Source organism: Oncorhynchus clarkii, unplaced genomic scaffold, assembly GCF_045791955.1.
Source record: "Oncorhynchus clarkii lewisi isolate Uvic-CL-2024 unplaced genomic scaffold, UVic_Ocla_1.0 unplaced_contig_5436_pilon_pilon, whole genome shotgun sequence".
Lineage (NCBI taxonomy): Eukaryota > Metazoa > Chordata > Actinopteri > Salmoniformes > Salmonidae > Oncorhynchus > Oncorhynchus clarkii.
The window spans coordinates 436,709-460,000 of NW_027260957.1; the positions used below are offsets into that span (position 1 = coordinate 436,709).

At 46.4% G+C, this 23,292-nt stretch overlaps 3 protein-coding genes across 4 annotated transcripts in view; 2 read left to right on the forward strand and 1 right to left on the reverse strand.

The window, feature by feature from the left end:
• The first annotated feature begins 77 nt into the window (after nucleotides 1-77).
• LOC139402669 (interleukin-18 receptor accessory protein-like) lies at nucleotides 78-13,860 on the forward strand. The gene is made up of 10 exons (XM_071146561.1): nucleotides 78-237; nucleotides 391-652; nucleotides 1,659-1,821; nucleotides 2,611-2,788; nucleotides 3,021-3,086; nucleotides 6,670-6,799; nucleotides 7,432-7,595; nucleotides 8,261-8,398; nucleotides 12,514-12,681; nucleotides 13,095-13,860. The coding sequence occupies exons 1-10, from the start codon at nucleotides 132-134 to the stop codon at nucleotides 13,688-13,690; spliced, it is 1,971 nt and encodes a 656-aa protein (XP_071002662.1). The 5' UTR covers nucleotides 78-131; the 3' UTR covers nucleotides 13,691-13,860.
• Nucleotides 13,861-15,503: 1,643 nt separating this feature from the next.
• On the reverse strand, nucleotides 15,504-18,585 carry LOC139402671 (PEST proteolytic signal-containing nuclear protein-like). Of its 2 annotated transcripts, none has more exons than XM_071146567.1 (5): nucleotides 18,530-18,583; nucleotides 17,557-17,777; nucleotides 17,400-17,474; nucleotides 16,690-16,742; nucleotides 15,504-16,246 (listed from the first exon to the last, which is right to left on the reverse strand). In XM_071146567.1, the coding sequence occupies exons 1-5, from the start codon at nucleotides 18,576-18,578 to the stop codon at nucleotides 16,132-16,134; spliced, it is 513 nt and encodes a 170-aa protein (XP_071002668.1). In that variant the 5' UTR covers nucleotides 18,579-18,583; the 3' UTR covers nucleotides 15,504-16,131. The 2 variants fall into 2 exon arrangements, with proteins under 2 accessions (XP_071002668.1, XP_071002667.1); XM_071146566.1 differs by having other exon boundaries at nucleotides 15,506-16,246; nucleotides 17,557-17,780; nucleotides 18,530-18,585.
• Nucleotides 18,586-18,901: 316 nt separating this feature from the next.
• LOC139402661 (general transcription factor IIIC, polypeptide 3) overlaps nucleotides 18,902-23,292 on the forward strand; it is a 17,609-nt gene continuing 13,218 nt past the window's right edge. Inside the window, exons 1-6 of the mRNA XM_071146550.1 lie at nucleotides 18,902-19,117; nucleotides 19,273-19,384; nucleotides 19,564-19,829; nucleotides 20,092-20,215; nucleotides 21,217-21,408; nucleotides 21,988-22,153. Coding sequence (XP_071002651.1) covers nucleotides 19,019-19,117; nucleotides 19,273-19,384; nucleotides 19,564-19,829; nucleotides 20,092-20,215; nucleotides 21,217-21,408; nucleotides 21,988-22,153 — 959 coding nt within the window. The 5' untranslated portion in view covers nucleotides 18,902-19,018. The remainder of the gene's footprint in view (nucleotides 19,118-19,272; nucleotides 19,385-19,563; nucleotides 19,830-20,091; nucleotides 20,216-21,216; nucleotides 21,409-21,987; nucleotides 22,154-23,292) is intronic.

The following is a 23,292-nucleotide window of genomic DNA, read 5'->3' on the forward strand; positions in this document are numbered from 1 at the left end:
AGATTCTGTTTCCAGGAAACCCAGATCCTTGTGACAGTTATGACACGCAGTGGTGGGTTTGATATTGGAATGAAGGAAGTGGTGGGTTTGATATTGGAATGAAGGAAGTGGTGGGTTTGATATTGGAATGAATGAAGTTTTACGGAGTGATGCACCCTGGACCGTCACTGGCTTTAGCCATCATCGCATGTTTTCTGCAGAGATACTTCTGTGAAAGTCTCTGGGACAAGGAAGAAGGTACTTATCTTTATTATCAAACAATTGTATAAAACAACATTTATAGATTTTTACCAGGTAAAATCCATGTGCATGTAGACATATCATATGCCTTCAGTATTAATTGCATTATACGTACATCTGTGTGGAATGAGAGATGTCTGACACGTGTAGGTTTGAAGCCAGGCTCAGAGACGTACGGCTACAAAGCTTTCTCTGGGGAGGGGTTTGTCATGCAATGTACCAAACCACAGTCCGCCGGCCTCTGTGAGCGCCTCTACAACATCACAGCCAGCTCTGAGGAAGCTGATTGGTCGAAGGCCGAGGGGGAAACCAACAGAGACAGAGATGACGGGGCCGTGACAGGAAGGGGGAACGCGCTCTGGTTCTCTACCGTTACTGCAAAGGACTCTGGGAAGTACACATGCCACACAGGGTAGGTAGTCTGTTGACGGTCTTTGGGTAGGCCCTTCTCTTTCACAGGATAGGTCACCTGTATTGACTCTGTTTGGGTAGGCCCCTCTCTCTGTTTCACAGGGTAGGTAGTCTGTATTGACTCTGTTTGGGTAGGCCCCTCTCTCTGTTTCACAGGGTAGGTAGTCTGTATTGACTCTGTTTGGGTAGGCCCCTCTCTCTGTTTCACAGGGTAGGTAGTCCGTTTTCACTCTGTTTGGGTAGGCCCCTCTCTCTGTTTCACAGGGTAGGTAGTCCGTTTTTACTCTGTTTGGGTAGGCCCCTCTCTCTCTTTCACAGGGTAGGTAGTCCGTTTTTACTCTGTTTGGGTAGGCCCCTCTCTCTGTTTCACAGGGTAGGTAGTCTGTGTTGACTCTGTTTGGGTAGGCCCCTCTCTCTGTTTCCACAGGGTAGGTAGTCTGTATTGACTCTGTTTGGGTAGACCCCTCTCTCTGTTTCCACAGGGTAGGTGGTCTGTATTGACTCTGTTTGGGTAGGCCCCTCTCTCTGTTTCCACAGGGTAGGTAGTCTGTATTGACTCTGTTTGGGTAGGCCCCTCTCTCTGTTTCCACAGGGTAGGTAGTCTGTATTGACTCTGTTTGGGTAGGCCCCTCTCTCTGTTTCCACAGGGTAGGTAGTCTGTATTGACTCTGTTTGGGTAGGCCCCTCTCTCTGTTTCCACAGGGTAGGTAGTCTGTATTGACTCTGTTTGGGTAGGCCCCTCTCTCTGTTTCCTGCCCTTTGATCAGAAGAAGTGAGAGAAGCTTTGGTGGAATGGACGGATGAAGTGAAGTAGTGTAACTCTCCAAAACATGCCACGTCATTACATGAATTCTCTTCAGGACCAAAACGCCTTCACAAAGACAGTACAAATGCGGTTACTTACTTTGAACCGTTTGCCTGGGTTTGATTTTGAAAAACAGTTTGCCTATATTTGACCTTTCCAAGACACAATGTGTGAATTTGAATGTGTGTTGTTATTATCACAGTGGTATGGTGATCCACGTCTATGTGGAGGTGCTGGAGAGGGCCAGCCTGGGGTGCAGGGACACAGAGGAGAACAGAGTCACTCTGGTTCTGGGCAAAGGTGGCAGGATCCCATGCCCTGGGATCAAATGTCGGACACAGAGGTCAGAGGTCACATGGTACAAGGTGATTATTCCAGCAGATTTTTGGATGGATGAATGGATGGATGGTTGGATGGTTGGGTGGATCGATGGATGGTTGGTTGGATGGTTGTGGGTGGGTTTGTGGGTGGGTGGGTTGGTGAGTGGATGGGTGGGTGGGTGTGTAGGTGGGTGGGTGGGTGGGTGGGTGGGAGGTTGGGTGGGTGTAGGTGGGTGGTTGGATGGGTGGGTGGGAGGTTGGGTGGGTGGGTGGGTGTAGGTGGGTGGTTGGATGGGTGGGTGGGTAGGTGGGTGGTTGGTTGGGTGGGTGTGTAGGTGGGTGGTTGGTTGGGTGGGTGTGTAGGTGGGTAGGTGGGTGGTTGGTTGGGTGGGTGTGTAGGTAGGTGTGTAGGTGGGTAGGTGGGTAGGTGTGTAGGTGGGTGGGTGGGTGGGTGGGTGGGTGGGTGGGTGGGTGGGTAGGTGGGTGGTTGGTTGGTTGGGTAGGTGTGTAGGTGGGTGGTTGGTTGGGTAGGTGGGTGGGTAGGTAGGTGGGTGGGTGGTATATTGATGGACTGCAGGTTTTACCTGATGTTTGTTTCTCTTCAGAATGTAATTATGGTATCATTCCACTGCATCTAAGACTTTACACAAACTCCTAACCTTTAGTAAACACAAGTACAAGCCTTACACACCCATGTGACCGGTTACACACCTGCTCACCTGTGACAGGTCAACACATGCATGGAATAAATAGACGAACGTACAAAGAAATGAACCAACGACTGAACAGGCAAACAAGTGAATAATGGCTTTTACATCATGGGTTTCTCTGCAGGATGCCAGGCCTGTGTGTGAGATACAGGATAAGAGGACTATCTCTGTGGTAGACAGGTATACTCTTCTGCTGGGCACTGTCTATGTGAGTGATGCTACAGTGTATTTCTGTGACTACACCTACGAAGAAAACGGGATCCCCTGGACAGTCAGGAGATCTGTTAACGTCTCGGTCATACGTAAGTACTGTCGCTGCAGGCTCTGTCTCCCAACACACACGCCAAGATGAACGCACGCCCATACACACACCACACAAGAGCGTTCAGATGAACGCACACCCATACACACACCACACAAGCACGATCACATGCACGCACTTACGAATCGCACACACACCACACAAGCACGATCACATGAACGCACACATACTGTACACACACATTCTAGTAAATGTCACTTTTACCTCCACAGCCGCTGACACCAAAGACCCTCCACAGATTACTTATCCCCATGGCAACGAGGAGGGCGTGGAGCTGGGTGAGTGCAGAGCCTGAGGTTGAATGATTGATTTGATGATGGCAGGTGTATAGAGTAGGATCACTGTGTTTCACCAGTTTATGGCTTCATCCTAAATGGCATCTTATTCCCTATATAGTGCACTACTTTAGACCAGAGCCCTATGGGGTAGTGCACTACTTTAGACCAGATCCCTATGGGGTAGTGCACTACTTTAGACCAGATCCCTATGGGGTAGTGCACTACTTTAGACCAGAGACCTATGGGGTAGTGCACTACTTTAGACCAGAGCCCTATGGGGTAGTGCACTACTTTAGACCAGATCCCTATGGGGTAGTGCACTACTTTAGACCAGAGCCCTATGGGGTAGTGCACTACTTTAGACCAGAGCCCTATGGGGTAGTGCACTACTTTAGACCAGAGACCTATGGGGTAGTGCACTACTTTAGACCAGAGCCCTATGGGGTAGTGCACTACTTTAGACCAGATCCCTATGGGGTAGTGCACTACTTTAGACCAGAGACCAGAGACCTATGGGGTAGTGCACTACTTTAGACCAGAGACCTATGGGGTAGTGCACTACTTTAGACCAGAGCCCTATGGGGTAGTGCACTACTTTAGACCAGAGCCCTATGGGATAGTGCACTACTTTAGACCAGAGCCCTATGGGGTAGTGCACTACTTTAGACCAGAGCCCTATGTGGTAGTGCACTACTTTAGACCAGAGCCCTATGGGGTAGTGCACTACTTTAGACCAGAGACCTATGGGGTAGTGCACTACTTTAGACCAGAGCCCTATGGGGTAGTGCACTACTTTAGACCAGAGCCCTATGGGGTAGTGCACTACTTTAGACCAGAGCCCTATGGGGTAGTGCACTACTTTAGACCAGAGCCCTATGGGGTAGTGCACTACTTTAGACCAGAGCCCTATGGGGTAGTGCACTACTTTAGACCAGAGCCCTATGGGGTAGTGCACTACTTTAGACCAGAGACCTATGGGGTAGTGCACTACTTTAGACCAGAGCCCTATGGGGTAGTGCACTACTTTAGACCAGAGCCCTATGGGGTAGTGCACTACTTTAGACCAGAGCCCTATGGGGTAGTGCACTACTTTAGACAGGAGCCCTATGGGGTAGTGCACTACTTTAGACCAGAGACCTATGGGGTAGTGCACTACTTTAGACCAGAGACCTATGGGGTAGTGCACTACTTTAGACCAGAGCCCTATGGGGTAGTGCACTACTTTAGACCAGAGACCTATGGGGTAGTGCACTACTTTAGACCAGAGCCCTATGGGGTAGTGCACTACTTTAGACCAGAGCCCTATGGGGTAGTGCACTACTTTAGACCAGAGCCCTATGGGGTAGTGCACTACTTTAGACCAGAGCCCTATGGGGTAGTGCACTACTTTAGACCAGAGCCCTATGGGGTAGTGCACTACTTTAGACCAGAGCCCTATGGGGTAGTGCACTACTTTAGACCAGAGACCTATGGGGTAGTGCACTACTTTAGACCAGAGCCCTATGGGGTAGTGCACTACTTTAGACCAGAGCCCTATGGGGTAGTGCACTACTTTAGACCAGAGCCCTATGGGGTAGTGCACTACTTTAGACCAGAGCCCTATGGGGTAGTGCACTACTTTAGACCAGAGACCTATGGGGTAGTGCACTACTTTAGACCAGAGACCTATGGGGTAGTGCACTACTTTAGACCAGAGACCTATGGGGTAGTGCACTACTTTAGACCAGATCCCTATGGGGTAGTGCACTACTTTAGACCAGAGCCCTATGTGGTAGTGCACTACTTTAGACCAGAGCCCTATGGGGTAGTGCACTACTTTAGACCAGAGCCCTATGGGGTAGTGCACTACTTTAGGCCAGATCCCTATGGGGTAGTGCACTACTTTAGACCAGAGACCTATGGGGTAGTGCACTACTTTAGACCAGAGACCTATGGGGTAGTGCACTACTTTAGACCAGAGACCTATGGGGTAGTGCACTACTTTAGACCAGAGACCTATGGGGTAGTGCACTACTTTAGACCAGAGACCTATGGGGTAGTGCACTACTTTAGACCAGAGACCTATGGGGTAGTGCACTACTTTAGACCAGAGCCCTATGGGGTAGTGCACTACTTTAGACCAGAGACCTATGGGGTAGTGCACTACTTTAGACCAGAGACCTATGGGGTAGTGCACTACTTTAGACCAGAGCCCTATGGGGTAGTGCACTACTGTAGACCAGAGACCTATGGGGTAGTGCACTACTTTAGACCAGAGCCCTATGGGGTAGTGCACTACTTTAGACCAGAGCCCTATGGGGTAGTGCACTACTGTAGACCAGAGACCTATGGGGTAGTGCACTACTTTAGACCAGAGACCTATGGGGTAGTGCACTACTTTAGACCAGAGCCCTATGGGGTAGTGCACTACTTTAGACCAGAGCCCTATGGGGTAGTGCACTACTGTAGACCAGAGACCTATGGGGTAGTGCACTACTTTAGACCAGAGACCTATGGGGTAGTGCACTACTTTAGACCAGAGACCTATGGGGTAGTGCACTACTTTAGACCAGAGCCCTATGGGGTAGTGCACTACTTTAGACCAGAGACCTATGGGGTAGTGCACTACTTTAGACCAGAGACCTATGGGGTAGTGCACTACTTTAGACCAGAGCCCTATGGGGTAGTGCACTACTTTAGACCAGAGCCCTATGGGGTAGTGCACTACTTTAGACCAGAGACCTATGGGGTAGTGCACTACTTTAGACCAGAGACCTATGTGGTAGTTCACTACTTTAGACCAGAGCCCTATGGGGTAGTGCACTACTTTAGACCAGAGCCCTATGGGGTAGTGCACTACTTTAGACCAGAGACCTATGTGGTAGTGCACTACTTTAGACCAGAGCCCTATGGGGTAGTGCACTACTGTAGACCAGAGCCCTATGGGGTAGTGCACTACTTTAGACCAGAGCCCTATGGGGTAGTGCACTACTTTAGACCAGAGCCCTATGGGGTAGTGCACTACTTTAGACCAGAGCCCTATGGGGTAGTGCACTACTTTAGACCAGAGACCTATGGGGTAGTGCACTACTTTAGACCAGAGCCCTATGGGGTAGTGCACTACTTTAGACCAGAGCCCTATGGGGTAGTGCACTACTTTAGACCAGAGACCTATGGGGTAGTGCACTACTTTAGACCAGAGACCTATGGGGTAGTGCACTACTTTAGACCAGAGACCTATGGGGTAGTGCACTACTTTAGACCAGAGACCTATGGGGTAGTGCACTACTTTAGACCAGAGCCCTATGGGGTAGTGCACTACTTTAGACCAGAGACCTATGGGGTAATGCACTACTTTAGACCAGAGACATATGGGGTAGTGCACTACTTTAGACCAGAGCCCTATGTGGTAGTGCACTACTTTAGACCAGAGCCCTATGTGGTAGTGCGATACTTTAGACCAGAGACCTATGGGGTAGTGCACTACTTTAGACCAGAGCCCTATGGGGTAGTGCACTACTTTAGACTAGAGCCCTATGAGGTAGTGCACTATATAGGTAATGGGGATGCAACCTAGTCCTTATATCAACCCTCTATTCCCCAGGGGAGCCTCATAATCTGAGCTGTCAGGTGCATTTTGGGTTCCAGAGGACCTTTGACCCAGTGGTCCAGTGGTGGATCAGTTCCCATAGCAACCATGAAGGCATGATGAATCTGATGGAGATGGAAGCACAGTGAGTTGGATCTCATTTTTGTTGTTGATGCTCGTCATGTATTATTGTATATTAAGCATTAACATTAATGAATGGAATGATTCATTCATTAAACTTGTTTTTGTCAGGCACCCCACCTATCATTAAAATAACAATGTGTATCACTGCAGGCTATGCCTACGTCCCAAAATGGCACCCTAGTCCCTACATAGTGCACAGTGTACTTTATAGAGAACAGGATGCCATTTGGGCAACAACCAAATCAAATCAAATCAAATATATTTATACAGCCCTTCGTACATCAGCTGATATCACAAAGTGCTGTACAGAAACCCAGCCTAAAACCCCAAACAGCAAGCAATGCAGGTGTAGAAGCACGGTGGCTAGGAACAACTCCCTAGAAAGGCCAGAACCTAGGAAGAAACCTAGAGAGGAACCAGGCTATGAGGGGTGGCCTGTCCTCTTCTGGCTGTGCCGGGTGGAGATTATAACAGAACATGGGCCAAGATGTTCAAATGTTCATAAATGACCAGCATGGTCCAATAATAATAATCACATTAGTTGTTGAGGGTGCAACAGGTCAGCACCTCAGGAGTAAATGTCAGTTGGCTTTTTGTAGTCGACCAGAGGGTCACCTTCTGTTTCCTCTCCAGGCAGGTGTGGGAAAGGAGTATTGAAGAGTTTGAGTTCACGGTCACCAGGACAGCTCAAATACTGGAGGTGACCCAGCTACACCTGGACTCCACCTTCACCTGTCTGGCCCAGAACTCTGTAGGCAACAGCAGCGCCACCATCAGGCTGACAAGGAAATCTGCAGGTACCAGAAGAATACTGATGGGGTGCATCTCAATCATCTATCCTTTCTCCCCAAGTGTGCACTTGTTCACTTCCCTTCATGGATTTTGAATGAAATGACTGTTTTATGACAACTCCCTCTGGCACCTGCCTGGTCCAATCCAATGCTTTTCAATTGGTTGGGAGTAACGGACAAGTTCACACATCTAGAGGAAGTAGAGATTATTGGAACGCAGCCCTAGTCTCTCATTGCATCTGATTTGGTTCTGGGTACCAAGGTTAGCCTACCACGAGTCAGATCCATTTTTCAGAGAACACTAGCAATGTATTTTTAACTTAATAACCATATCTTGTCATACTGTTATCTGAGACAACAACGCTCCTATGTGTTAGAATTAAACAATAATGCCCGAGGGGGTGTGGTATGTGGCCAATATACCACGGCTATGGGCTGTTCTTATCCACGACGCAATGTGGAGTGCCTGGACACAGCCTTTAGCCGTGGTATATTGGCAGTATATCACAAACCCCCGAGGTGCCTTATTGCTATTATAAACTGGTTACCAATGTAGTTAGAGCAGTAAAAATACATGTTTTGTCATACCCGTGGTATACGGCTGTCAGCCAATCAGCATTCAGGACTGGAACCACCCCGTTTATAATGTGTATTTTGTAATGTTGTTTCAGTTTCCCGTGTGCTGGTGATAGTGTGTCCGGTGGTGTCTCTGCTGTTTGTAGCTGGGATGGGCATTACAGTGCACGTCTACTGGCTAGAGATCTCTATTCTCTATAGAATCTACCTCCCATACAAACAGACCACCACAGGTCAGAAACACATCTCTCTCTCTCTCTCTCTCTCTCTCTCACTCACTCACTCACTCACTCACTCACTCACTCACTCACTCACACAGACAGACAGACAGACAGACAGACAGACAGACAGACAGGATAAGATAAGATAAGATAAGATATAAGGAAAACAAATCACAGGATATCTTAATTTAGGGTTTTCTCCTCCCATTCTTACCAAGTATCTAATGGTTGATATATGGTGCCCATCTCCTCCACTCCCAATCTTACACACACATGAAAACACATACTGTCAGATAAAAGCTATCTAGCATCTAGGCAAACCTCAAATCTAGCCATCAGGAAATGACTGTTTCAACTTGACTAGTTACAACCTCAAACCACACAGAAAGATGGCTGGGTGTTCTGGAAAAAAAAGCCAGTTGTTGTCAGTTCTTTGAAATTACGTCATAACTGTCATAACTGTTCTAACTGTGATCACTGTCCTAACTGTCATCACTGTCCTAACTGTCATCACTGTGATCACTGTCCTAATTGTCATCACTGCCCTAACTGTGATCACTGTCCTAACTGTTCTAACTGTGATCACTGTCATAACTGTGATCACTATCCTAACTGTGATCACTGTCCTAACTGTGATCACTGTCATCACTGTCCTAACTGTGATCACTGTCCTAACTGTGATCACTGTCATCACTGTCCTGTGATCACTGTCATAACTGTCATCACTGTCCTAACTGTGATCACTGTCATCACTGTCCTAACTGTGATCACTGTCATAACTGTCATCACTGTCCTAACTGTCATCACTGTGATCACTGTCATAACTGTCCTAACTGTGATCACTGTCATCACTGTCCTAACTGTTCTAACTGTGATCACTGTCCTAACTGTGATCACTGTCATAACTGTTCTAACTGTGATCACTGTCCTAACTGTGATCACTGTCCCTACTGTGATCACTGTCATAACTGTCATCACTGTCCTAACTGTGATCACTGTCCTAACTGTGATCACTGTCCTAACTGTCATCACTGTCCTAACTGTGATCACTGTCCTAACTGTGATCACTGTCCTAACTGTGATCACTGCCCTAACTGTCATCACTGTCATCACTGTCCTAACTGTGATCACTAGGGTTTTCTCCTCCCATTCTTACCAAGTATCTAATGGTTGATATATGGTGTCCATCTCCTCCACTCCCAATCTTACACACACATGAAAATACACACTGTCAGATAAAAGCTATCTAGCATCTAGGCAAACCTCAAATCTAGCCATCAGGAAATGACTGTTTCAACTTGACTAGTTACAACCTCAAACCACACAGAAAGATGGCTGGGTGTTCTGGAAAAAAAAGCCAGTTGTTGTCAGTTCTTTGAAATTACGTCATAACTGTCATAACTGTTCTAACTGTGATCACTGTCCTAACTGTCATCACTGTCCTAACTGTTCTAACTGTGATCACTGTCCTAACTATCATCACTGTCCTAACTGTCATCACTGTCCTAACTGTCATCACTGTCCTAATTGTCATCACTGTCCTAACTGTTCTAACTGTGATCACTGTCCTAACTGTCATCACTGTCCTAACTGTCATCACTGTCCTAATTGTCATCACTGTCCTAACTGTTCTAACTGTGATCACTGTCATAACTGTGATCACTATCCTAACTGTGATCACTGTCCTAACTGTGATAACTGTCATCACTGTCCTAACTGTGATCACTGTCCTAACTGTGATCACTGTCATCACTGTCCTAACTGTGATCACTGTCCTGTGATCACTGTCATAACTGTCATCACTGTCCTAACTGTGATCACTGTCATCACTGTCCTAACTGTGATCACTGTCATAACTGTCATCACTGTCCTAACTGTCATCACTGTGATCACTGTCATAACTGTCCTAACTGTGATCACTGTCATCACTGTCCTAACTGTTCTAACTGTGATCACTGTCCTAACTGTTCTAACTGTGATCACTGTCATAACTGTTCTAACTGTGATCACAGTCCTAACTGTGATCACTGTCCCTACTGTGATCACTGTCATAACTGTCATCACTGTCCTAACTGTGATCACTGTCCTAACTGTCATCACTGTCCTAACTGTGATCACTGTCCTAACTGTGATCACTGTCCTAACTGTGATCACTGTCATCACTGCCCTAACTGTCATCACTGTCCTAACTGTCATCACTGTCCTAACTGTGATCACTGTCCTAACTGTGATCACTGTCCTAACTGTCATCACTGCCCTGTCATAACTGTGATCACTGTCCTAACTGTCATCACTGTCCTAACTGTGATCACTGTCCTGTCATCACTGCCCTAACTGTGATCACTGTTCTAACTGTGATCACTGTCATAACTGTTCTAACTGTGATCACTGTCCTAACTGTCATCACTGTCCTAACTGTGATCACTGTCCTAACTGTCATCACTGCCCTAACTGTCATCACTGTCCTGTCATCACTGTCCTAACTGTGATCACTGTCCTAACTGTCATCACTGTCCTAACTGTGATCACTGTCCTAACTGTCATCACTGCCCTAACTGTGATCACTGTCATCACTGCCCTAACTGTGATCACTGTCCTAACTGTCATCACTGTCATCACTGTCCTAACGGTCATCACTGTCCTAAATCAGTCAATTCGGGAAGTACACCTATTTTCAATGATTCATCAATAAACTGTATTGACCCTGTAGATGAATGTCTCTTCTATCTCCTTCCCTGTATTGACTGTAACCTGAATGTCTCTTCTGTCTCCTTCCCTGTATTGACTCTGTAGATGAATGTCTCTTCTCTCTCCTTCCCTGTATTGACTCTGTAGATGAATGTCTCTTCTGTCTCCTTCCCTGTATTGACTCTGTAGATGAATGTCTCTTCTCTCTCCTTCCCTGTATTGACTCTGTAGATGAATGTCTCTTCTGTCTCCTTCCCTGTATTGACTCTGTAGATGAATGTCTCTTCTCTCTCCTTCCCTGTATTGACTCTGTAGATGAATGTCTCTTCCCTGTATTGGCTCTGTAGATGAATGTCTCTTCTCTCTCCTTCCCTGTATTGGCTCTGTAGATGAATGTCTCTTCTGTCTCCTTCCCTGTATTGACTCTGTAGATGAATGTCTCTTCTGTCTCCTTCCCTGTATTGGCTCTGTAGATGAATGTCTCTTCTGTCTCCTTCCCTGTATTGGCTCTGTAGATGAATGTCTCTTCTGTCTCCTTCCCTGTATTGACTCTGTAGATGAATGTCTCTTCTGTCTCCTTCCCTGTATTGACCCTGTAGATGAATGTCTCTTCTCTCTCCTTCCCTGTATTGACTCTGTAGATGAATGTCTCTTCTGTCTCCTTCCCTGTATTGACTCTGTAGATGAATGTCTCTTCTCTCTCCTTCCCTGTATTGACTCTGTAGATGAATGTCTCTTCTCTCTCCTTCCCTGTATTGACTCTGTAGATGAATGTCTCTTCTCTCTCCTTCCCTGTATTGACTCTGTAGATGAATGTCTCTTCTCTCTCCTTCCCTGTATTGACTCTGTAGATGAATGTCTCTTCTCTCTCCTTCCCTGTATTGACTCTGTAGATGAATGTCTCTTCTCTCTCCTTCCCTGTATTGACTCTGTAGATGAATGTCTCTTCTCTCTCCTTCCCTGTATTGACTCTGTAGATGAATGTCTCTTCTCTCTCCTTCCCTGTATTGACTCTGTAGATGAATGTCTCTTCTGTCTCCTTCCCTGTATTGACCCTGTAGATGAATGTCTCTTCTCTCTCCTTCCCTGTATTGACTCTGTAGATGAATGTCTCTTCTGTCTCCTTCCCTGTATTGACTCTGTAGATGAATGTCTCTTCTCTCTCCTTCCCTGTATTGACTCTGTAGATGAATGTCTCTTCTCTCGCCTTCCCTGTATTGACTCTGTAGATGAATGTCTCTTCTGTCTCCTTCCCTGTATTGACTCTGTAGATGAATGTCTCTTCTCTCTCCTTCCCTGTATTGACTCTGTAGATGAATGTCTCTTCTCTCTCCTTCCCTGTATTGACTCTGTAGATGAATGTCTCTTCTCTCTCCTTCCCTGTATTGACTCTGTAGATGAATGTCTCTTCTCTCTCCTTCCCTGTATTGACTCTGTAGATGACAAGGAATATGATGCCTTTGTGTCCTACGTGCCCAGCTCTTCCTCTGAGGAGGCGGGGAGAGGAGGAAGAGAGGAGGCGCTGGAGGTGCTCCTGCCCAGGGTTCTGGAGGGGCAGTGGGGCTACCACCTCTTTCTGCTAGAGAGAGACCTGCTGCCGGGCGGAGGTGGGTTCTAGGTTGCATCCTATTCCCTATTTAGTGTACTACTAAAACGTAGGGTACCATATAGAGAAAGGCTGCCATTTAGGACGCATATTAGTCTGATCCCAGACCAGTTTGTGCTGTAGAGCCAGCCAACGCCCATTGGAGTTGGCTATACTGCACAAACTGATCTAGGTTCAGGTTACAGTTGAGCAGGCCATGTGAATAGAAACAGTCACATTACCAGAGTAGACTGTAAAACATTATCGTTGACAGTTGGCCTAGAGATGGCAGCTTTGAAATGAAATGTATTCTGAAGAATGTGTGGTTCAGAGTCACTGTTCTACTGTCAGATTGGGACAGTTTGCATAGCTATCATGTCACCCTGCCAAGCATGACACTTGTGTGGTTTTGTGTTTGTGTGTTCTGTGCTTTAGCGTATACAGAGGATGTGGTGTGTGCGATCCGCAGCAGCAGGCGACTGGTGTGTGTCCTGAGTCCTGACTACCTGGCCAGTACCTGTCTGTTTGAACTGGAGACAGGCATCAGAGCCTTACAACAAGACCCACACTTCAGACTCATCCTCATCTGGACCAGCCCCAACCCCAGCACCACCAGCCCCAACCCCAGCACCACCAGCCCCAACCCTAGCACCACCAGCCCCAGCACCAGTCCTAGCCCCACCAGCCCCAGCCCCAACCCCACCAGCCCCAGTCCTAGCCCCACCAGCCCCAACCTCAGTCCTAGCCCCAGCACCACCAGCAGGCCTCTATCTCTACCCCTGTCTCACACCCTGGGCATGGTGACTCCAGCCTCACCGATGCCCCCACTAGTTCGGAGGGCCATCAGAGTCCTGCCTGCTCTGCACTGGACCCCCCAGGACCAGGGAAGGATGATAACTAGCTCCAACTCTGGATCACGGTTCTGGAGATCCCTCCACAAGGCCATGCCAGCCCAGAGTGGGACTGGGACAGACACACAGACACTGTTAGACAGACACACAGACACCCAGGACAGAGGGACTGTTTTGTAGTCGTTAGGGCGGTTCTCCAGTAACTTGACACCTTGTATATATATTTTTGGGGGGTTGAGGGACCTGTGGTTTCATGGTTGTTGCTTCTAAGAATGTGTTGTTACCTCCTGGAACCTGGTAACGTAGTGGTTACCAGGTTCCATGAGGTAAATAGCAGTCAAAGCAGTGGTTCCTGGTAAATGGCAGTCAAAGCAGTGGTTCCTGGTAAATAGCAGTCAAAGCAGTGGTTCCTGGTAAATAGCAGTCAAAGCAGTGGTTCCTGGTAAATGGCAGTCAAAGCAGTGGTTCCTGGTAAATAGCAGTCAAAGCAGTGGTTCCTGGTAAATGGCAGTCAAAGCAGTGGTTCCTGGTAAATGGCAGTCAAAGCAGTGGTTCCTGGTAAATGGCAGTCAAAGCAGTGGTTCCTGGTAAATGGCAGTCAAAGCAGTGGTTCCTGGTAAATGGCAGTCAAAGCAGTGGTTCCTGGTAAATGGCAGTCAAAGCAGTGGTTCCTGGTAAATGGCAGTCAAAGCAGTGGTTCCTGGTAAATGGCAGTCAAAGCAGTGGTTCCTGGTAAATGGCAGTCAAAGCAGTGGTTCCTGGTAAATGGCAGTCAAAGCAGTGGTTCCTGGTAAATGGCAGTCAAAGCAGTGGTTCCTGGTAAATGGCAGTCAAAGCAGTGGTTCCTGGTAAATGGCAGTCAAAGCAGTGGTTCCTGGTAAATGGCAGTCAAAGCAGTGGTTCCTGGTAAATGGCAGTCAAAGCAGTGGTTCCTGGTAAATGGCAGTCAAAGCAGTGGTTCCTGGTAAATGGCAGTCAAAGCAGTGGTTCCTGGTAAATGGCAGTCAAAGCAGTGGTTCCTGGTAAATGGCAGTCAAAGCAGTGGTTCCTGGTAAATAGCAGTCAAAGCAGTGGTTCCTGGTAAATGGCAGTCAAAGCAGTGGTTCCTGGTAAATAGCAGTCAAAGCAGTGGTTCCTGGTAAATGGCAGTCAAAGCAGTGGTTCCTGGTAAATGGCAGTCAAAGCAGTGGTTCCTGGTAAATGGCAGTCAAAGCAGTGGTTCCTGGTAAATGGCAGTCAAAGCAGTGGTTCCTGGTAAATAGCAGTCAAAGCAGTGGTTCCTGGTAAATGGCAGTCAAAGCAGATCCTGGGTGTATTCTTTTTTCAGTAATTAGTCTTTTAAAGCAACCAGGTCAGGTTTTTTCTCCAATAACTGTGCTAAAGATCAGAGTCCTTAAAGCACACCGTAGCATAAGGTTTTGGACCATAGCAAAACCTTGGGCAAACGGAAAATGTTTCGCAACGAAAACTACTTTCTATTGAACAAATTCAGGTTCTGTCCCAGTTTCTCTTGCTTCTGTTGAGTTCTGTTTGTTTCCTAATTAATACACCCCAGAAGAGGTAGAGTATTTATTTATATTACATACGAACTACAGTACAGAGAAGGACCTAACATACTTGCATAAGCTACAGTTAAAGACAGCTGTTGACAGCGGAATAATTTGTTTCTTTATGTGAAGGAAAAAACGCTTAGGTCACGTCTTTCCATTTTGAAAGAATATAACAGCACAGATAGAACAATAAGAGCGATATTTCACCGGGTGTATGAATGTGAAGCATCCGCTTGTTCTGCCCACTGCGGCTCATTCATTCCCCTTTTGAAACGACAGGCTGTGGTCTATCTTGGTTTAGTTATCTTTGATAATTACTGCTCCTCTCCCAGTAACATCATCAAGGCTTTGAGGCTTTACATTATTTATGCATTTGAAGAATGTATATGATACACTGGTATGTGCATTGTGGTTCAATTGCTTTTTTTTTGTTGCATAAATATCATTAAAAAAGACATTTCATTTTGGAATTGAATGTACGTTTATTGTCCTAATATGAATATTTCTACATGTCAACCTCAGACACGGGAGAAATGGTTCCTGTCTGGGATCACTCTGTAAAGGCATGACAGACAGGGAGGGAAAGGCCAGGGGTGAAAACCCTGGCAGGACTGTTATAAGGTAGTGATATATCCTAGATGAGGCAAACTATTATTAAGTTGTCTTGAAGCTCCCTTTCCCAAAACGTATCCTCATTGCTCTGAACTACACCCACTCCAGTCTGCTATATAACACACACACACACACACACACACACACACACACACACACACACACACACACACACGCTTAAAACAAAACAAAAAAATATGCTTGATAGCACGAACGTCTCACCATCATTACATAGCAGTATGTACATTGTTTTTACACCATCGTCAACAGACAAACGAAGAGAAAAAGCAACTCAATCAAGGTGACATCATCCCACACAAAAGCAAACATGGTGTGCCGTTTGACTGTTGTCATTAGCAACCCAGTAAGGCCGAGCCCTACTGGTCTTACTGTGACTAATAACCAATGAGGCCGAGCCCTACTGGTCTTACTGTGACTAATAACCAATGAGGTGGAGCCCTATTGGTCAGTGTCCGTCTGAGACTTGAGCTTCCTCTCCCAGAGCTTCTGGTGGTCGGAGAATCCCTGCTTCCCCTTGTTGAAGGAGTTGGGGCCTGCTGACGTGGGCGTCTCCCTGAGGTGAACATAGAGAGTTATGTGTGGTAGTGGACCTAAAGGTTGCTGGAACCACTGCGGTCTGAACTGGTGCGTTGACCAAAATGAAAACATCACATTGACTAGTAGTAGGTCCACGCTCAAATGACCAATGCAAACACGTGTTGGTCATCACGCCTGGTTCAAATCCACCCAAAATTGTAACCGATTCCCTATATAGTGCCATACTTTGGGCCAGAGGTCTCTCCAAAGTGGTCAATATTAGTTAACTAATAGGCAATAGGATGCCGTTTCAGAGACGCACACTGGGTAGAATACTTGACAAGGATCTAGGAATAGGTACATCACATTTCAGTGATTTATGAACAGAGTATTATGTCAGAAAACCTGGCATTTCAGATAACATTTGTGAGATGTTGTAAAAACATTTTGAGATAATAATTCAAACGTTGTGCTTCTTACCTGCCAATGTTCTTCATCCTCATCTTGGCTTCTGCAGGCATCTCCTCCTCACTCTGTCAGAGGAGAAAACAGCTGTTATTACAGCTCTGTGGTTAGAGCACAGGCATCAACATTGATGTTTCACTGCATATGACAGTTTGTTTGCACAACCTATTAATCTATTGGGATATCGTGTGGTGTGTGTGTGTGTGTGTGTATGAAGGCGTACGCATGCTTCCCAACCAAAACAGTTTGTGCATATATTGTGATGTCATTTTGTGACATTTTTGTTTGTTTTGGATTTCGGTGAAGGGTTTTTCAGGTGTTTGGGTACACAACAGAGGCAAGCCGAAGTTCGGAGCGGAAGTGTACGCTCCTTCGTCTCTGATTGGTCAACAGTAGGGATTCTTCAGTATAGTCTGTCATTCAATGAGAGATGACTTTTCTTTGAAAAATACTGCAAGAAACATCTTAGTTAGATGTGAACTTACACGGGAAAAAAACAACTTCTAAACTAATTACATTTCTTGAGTTATTTTTTTATTAATTCTGACTATTTTGAGGAAGTGTATACTGGCTACGGTGTCTCAAAATGGACAAACAGTACTATTGCTGCTTTTTTCAAATTTTTCCAGCAAAGTTATTTTAAGGGAGTATGCAAGCACTCTCGTTCGGTTCGGCTAGCCAAGTTTGGCTCGGTGCCAGCCGAAATGAAGCCAGCCTTAACTCACATCATCAGAGTCAACATTGAAAACCGAGGCCAGAGCTGGTTTCTTGGCAGGTACAGGTACAGGCTCTTTGGGTTTCTAAAATGGAGAGATACACACATCTGTCAACCACACACACTGAGATAGATGTCACACACACACTAACCCTAATGGTACTCACACTAGCACCCAGCTTGATGGAGATGGGCGCAGGCTTCTTTATAGGCTGGCTGATCAGACCAAATCCTATCTTGGAGACTTTGGGGGCTGGGGGTACCGGGTGGCTCGAGGTGGACACCTTCCCCGGGCCAGGGCTGACCTCCTGGGCCGAGCGTTTCCCCCCTCCTCCAGTGCTGGAAGAGACAGTCTTAGTTTTCACACTGCCTTCCTTCTCCTCCGGTCCTGCTGGAGGCGAAACAACTTACCAAGGTGAGCAACTGTTGCCTGGGAAACCAAGGATGAGCTACTGTTACCTGGGAGTGGTTGCCGGGTTACCGGTAGGTGGGTGAACCCATAGAGATCCTATTAAAGGAATTCCTAATTTTATGGGTGAACCTGTTTGGAAGTTGGTGTGTGAAAGCACCAAACACTCCCACTACTGTTGCGGTTATGCTCGGTATTTTGGTCATAAACCTAGCTAGTTATTTTAACACTATTGCAATTTTCCACATAGCATATGTGCATGCATAGCCTATAGTTTATTGCATATCATGTTACAGATTTTTTTTACGTTCAACGCATGTTGCATCCTATGCATTTATCTGTCTTAGCTAGCTAAATGTGTCTTCTTTTGAAACTGGCTGCATGCCAAGTGAAGCCCATATTAGTTGTGTTTACCGACAAAAGTATTTGAAAAACAATCGTAAACATTGCTCCATCATACATGAGCAGCTGCAATGGCTAACCTAGCGATCTCGCGTAAAGCTAACTAGCTAATAAAACCAGCTATCTAGTTTCATTGGAAACCTGCTAACGTTACATCAATGGCTGCTATCTAGCTAGCTGAATGGGGACAGGCCGAAGCTCCGTTCACAAGCGGACACGATGAGCATGGGAATGTTGTATTAGTTACAGGTGGTCGATGTAACGTTATACTTCTAGTCTTATTTCGACAAGACAGCGATACATTGCCCCTAAAGATGTACTAGTATCACCTCCATCATCGGAGAGCCGCTTGCTGCTGTGCTTGTTGTAGTCCGCCATAACATCAGTGACGATGGAAGAAGCGAATGGGATTTCTCTAACGAGTTGCTACAGAACAGCGCCACCTGTCGTTCTGGAATAGGAATTGTCTGACCACAACAACAACCAAAAACGAACTTACTCCCAATGATTCATACCGAAATCATCAAAGAATAATATACCAATGTATTGTCGTTATCAGATACTTTATGTGTGCATTTGTCTCTGTTTGTTTATGAGTATTTTTTGTGGTTCATGCATTAATCGATAGGTGGCGGTGTGTAACGATTTACAAATCTACCTTTTGAAGCGTCGAAGAAGAACTTCTGTCGTTTTGAAATTACGTCATTAACAGTCGCCGGTGCCACTCGTGTTGTCAAAATGAAATGTTTACAATGAGAATTATCATCATTGTTTTACGTGTTTTTAAACACCGTAAATCGTTTTAGTTAGTCGGTGAGATGTCGGGGTTCAGTTCAGAGCTCATTGACTACCTGGAGGGAAGAATTTCATTCGAGGAGTTTGAAATACGGAGAGAGGAAAGAAAAGCTAAATTGAAGGTAAGTGGGACATCCACTCTGCATGCTGTATTAACGTTGAAAATATCAAACTTGTGTACAAGTTTTGGAGCTCGCAATGATAAAATATGTGCTACTGGAACGCCTTTCACAAATGCCTGTGTTGAAAGCATCTCATCTCGGATCTCTTCTCTCAGGTATCGAACGAAGGGCGTTCAGAGGAAGATGAAGAGATTGGACCAGATGACACTCTCCCCAGCACTTCCCACGGCCGCAGTCCGAGAAAATGTTCTCAAAAACGGCCCGCAGGTGTGTGTCTCCACTTGTTCAGTCATGTGACTGCTTGGGTTCGGAACATGGATATTCTGCTTCCCACAATCTTCAATTAGCCCGCTGAGCTAAAGCCTAGGCACTCTTCATGTATTCTTATGCAATTCCAGTCAAGTCATTGTTGTATGCCAACTATCCACCTCTTCTGTCCTTGCCAGCGGATCCCGAGGAAGGCGTCAGCCCCTCTGTCCAGAAGGCCTTTGCCTCGATGATGGAGGAGGGAACAGAGACTGAACAGACTGAGGAAGAGGAAGAGGAGGAGGATGATGATGAAGACAACGATGACGATTATGAAGAAGAGGAAGAGGAGGATTCAGAGGAGGAGAGGAAGGTTGAAGCTAAGGGAGATGAGGAAGGGCCCTCAGCTGGGGATGTCTTTGCTCTGGAAATGGAGCTTAACCGAGAGAACAAGAAGATGATGAAGGTGAAAATGAGATAAAGGCCCGTCTTCATTCTAACAGGGTTCACAAGACTGTTAGCCCTCTGAGCCTTGACATTAGATCAGTTAGCCATAGTTTGACAATAGATGTGTTGTGTATGCAATAATAGTTTAATTATGACTCGTCTCAGGCAGAGTTAGGCTAGTCACCATTTGCGCCGGGTTCACTGAAACGCTTCTGTTGCACTTGGTCAGGATGCAGTGTTTGTTGACATGGGACTATTGATGGTGATTGTGTACTGTTCAGGAGAGACGTAACCGCAGCAAGCTGCCCCGGGCCCTAAGGGGCCTCATGGGAGAAGCCAACATCCGTTACGCCCGCGGAGACAAGGAGGACGCCGTCCTGATGTGTATGGAGATCATCAGACAGGGTAGGTAGTGTTCAGGACAGAGGAGATCATCAGACAGGATGTGTATGGAGATCATCAGACAGGAGATCATCAGACAGGAGGTAGTGTTCAGGACAGAGGAGATCATCAGACAGAGATCATCAGACAGGGTAGGTAGTGTCAGGACAGAGGAGATCATCAGACAGGATGGGCAGTGTCCAGGACAGAGGAGATCATCAGACAGGATGGGTAGTGTTCAGGACAGAGGAGATCATCAGACAGGATGGGTAGTGTTCCAGAGGAGATCATCAGACAGGATGGGTAGTGTTCAGGACAGAGGAGATCATCAGACAGGATGGGTAGTGTTCAGGACAGAGGAGATCATCAGACAGGATGGGTAGTGTTCAGGACAGAGGAGATCATCAGACAGGGTAGGTAGTGTTCAGGACAGAGGAGATCATCAGACAGGATGGGCAGTGTCCAGGACAGAGGAGATCATCAGACAGGATGGGTAGTGTTCAGGACAGAGGAGATCATCAGACAGGATGGGTAGTGTTCAGGACAGAGGAGATCATCAGACAGGGTGGGTAGTGTTCAGGACAGAGGAGATAATCAGACAGGATGGGCAGTATTCCAGGCCAGAGGAGGAACAGACCAAGGAACAGACAGGGCATTTATTTGTCACTAGACACTGCTATAGTAGCCATCTCAATTCAATTGTAGAGACTTATGCTGCATTCAGGACATGCTGTAACTAGGAAACTGAAAACTCTGAGAAAGATGATATCCGAATTTCCCACTTGGAAAGTATCAGAATCATCCAATAGGTAGCTCTACCCAAATAGCTTATGTTCATTTTAACTGGGAGGTTCAGAGTTTCCGACTTGTCATGAATGCAGCATTACTGACTGATCTGAATTCATCAAAGTTGTCTTTAAAAATATATATATTAACCAGGGAGTGTCAATGAGGGAGGCCTTCCTGTTATACGCTGACTAAAATTGAGTCCCATCTAACCCTTCTATTCACCATTCTCCCACCAGCCCCGCTGGCCTACGAGCCCTTCTCCACCCTGGCTATGATCTATGAAGACCAGGGGGACATGGAGAAGTCTCTACAGTTTGGCCTGATCGCTGCTCATCTCAACCCCAGCGACTGTGAGGAGTGGGTCAAGCTGGCCGACATGTCTCTGGAGCAGGACAACATCAGGCAGGCCATCATCTGCTACACCAAAGGTGAGGTGACCCCTGACCTCTAACCCCGGCCCTCTGACCCCTGACCCGTGACCTCAAACTGCTAAAATATGTTATTTATTTGATTGATTTACTGCTAGTTAGAGGTGGTTGATACTGATGGCCAGTATCTCCGGTACTGATACTGATGGCCAGTATCTCCGGTACTGATACTGATGGCCAGTATCTCCGGTACTGATACTGATGGCCAGTATCTCCGGTACTGATACTGATGGCCAGTATCTCCGGTACTGATACTGATGGCCAGTATCTCCGGTACTGATACTGATGGCCAGTATCTCCGGTACTGATACTGATGGCCAGTATACTGATGGCCAACTAGTGTTGTCTCCGGCTTGAGCTACTCATTTTAATTATCTAAGAATTTCAATCAATCAATGGCAACCTCACTGAAATAATTGTCTCCTAACACATTTCTCTATCCCTGTTTCTGTCTCTCTCTCTCTCTCTCTCTGTCTCTCTCTCTCTGTCTGTCTCTCTCTCTGTCTCTCTCTCTCTCTCTGTCTGTCTCGCTCTCTGTCTCGCTCTCTGTCTGTCTGTGTCTCCCTCCCTCCCTCTCAGCCATTAAGTATGACCCCAGTAATGTGCGCTACCTATGGGAACGTTGCAGCCTGTATGAGCAGGTGGGGGAACACAAGCAGTCCATGGACGGGTACCGTCGTATCCTCAACCTACTGCCCCCTACTGACGGGGAGCACTTCATGCAGCTGTCACGAGACATGGCCAAGTGAGGCTAGTCCGCCCTGCACGTGTACACAGAAACACACAACCAGATACTGTACAAACTCATTCACACCTGTATAGACACAGACAATACACACAAGCAATGGGGGTGTTAGGTTCAGTGTGTAACGGTGATGTGTGTTAGGTTCAGTGTGTAACAGTGATGGGTGTTAGGTTCAGTGTGTAACGGTGATGTGTGTTAGGTTCAGTGTGTTAGGTTCAGTGTGTAACGGTGATGTGTGTTAGGTTCAGTGTGTTAGGTTCAGTGTGTTAGGTTCAGTGTGTTAGGTTCAGTGTGTTAGGTTCAGTGTGTAACAGTGATGTGTGTTAGGTTCAGTGTGTTAGGTTCAGTGTGTTAGGTTCAGTGTGTAACAGTGATGTGTGTTAGGTTCAGTGTATTAGGTTCAGTGTGTAACAGTGATGTGTGTGTGTTAGGTTCAGTGTGTTAGGTTCAGTGTGTAACAGTGATGTGTGTGTTAGTTAGGTTCAGTGTGTAACAGTGATGTGTGTGTGTTAGGTTCAGTGTGTTAGGTTCAGTGTGTAACAGTGATGTGTGTTAGGTTCAGTGTGTTAGGTTCAGTGTGTAACAGTGATGTGTGTTAGGTTCAGTGTGTAACAGTGATGTGTGTTAGGTTCAGTGTGTAACAGTGATGTGTGTTAGGTTCAGTGTATTAGGTTCAGTGTGTTAGGTTCAGTGTGTTAGGTTCAGTGTGTAACAGTGATGTGTGTTAGGTTCAGTGTATTAGGTTCAGTGTGTTAGGTTCAGTGTGTAACAGTGATGTGTGTTAGGTTCAGTGTGTTAGGTTCAGTGTGTAACAGTGATGTGTGTTAGGTTCAGTGTGTTAGGTTCAGTGTGTAACAGGGATGTGTGTTAGGTTCAGTGTGTTAGGTTCAGTGTGTTAGGTTCAGTGTGTTAGGTTCAGTGTGTAACGGTGATGTGTGTGTGTGTTAGGTTCAGTGTGTTAGGTTCAGTGTGTTAGGTTCAGTGTGTAACAGTGATGTGTGTGTGTTAGGTTCAGTGTGTTAGGTTCAGTGTGTTAGGTTCAGTGTGTAACAGTGATATGTGTTAGGTTCAGTGTGTTAGGTTCAGTGTGTTAGGTTCAGTGTGTAACAGTGATGTGTGTTAGGTTCAGTGTGTTAGGT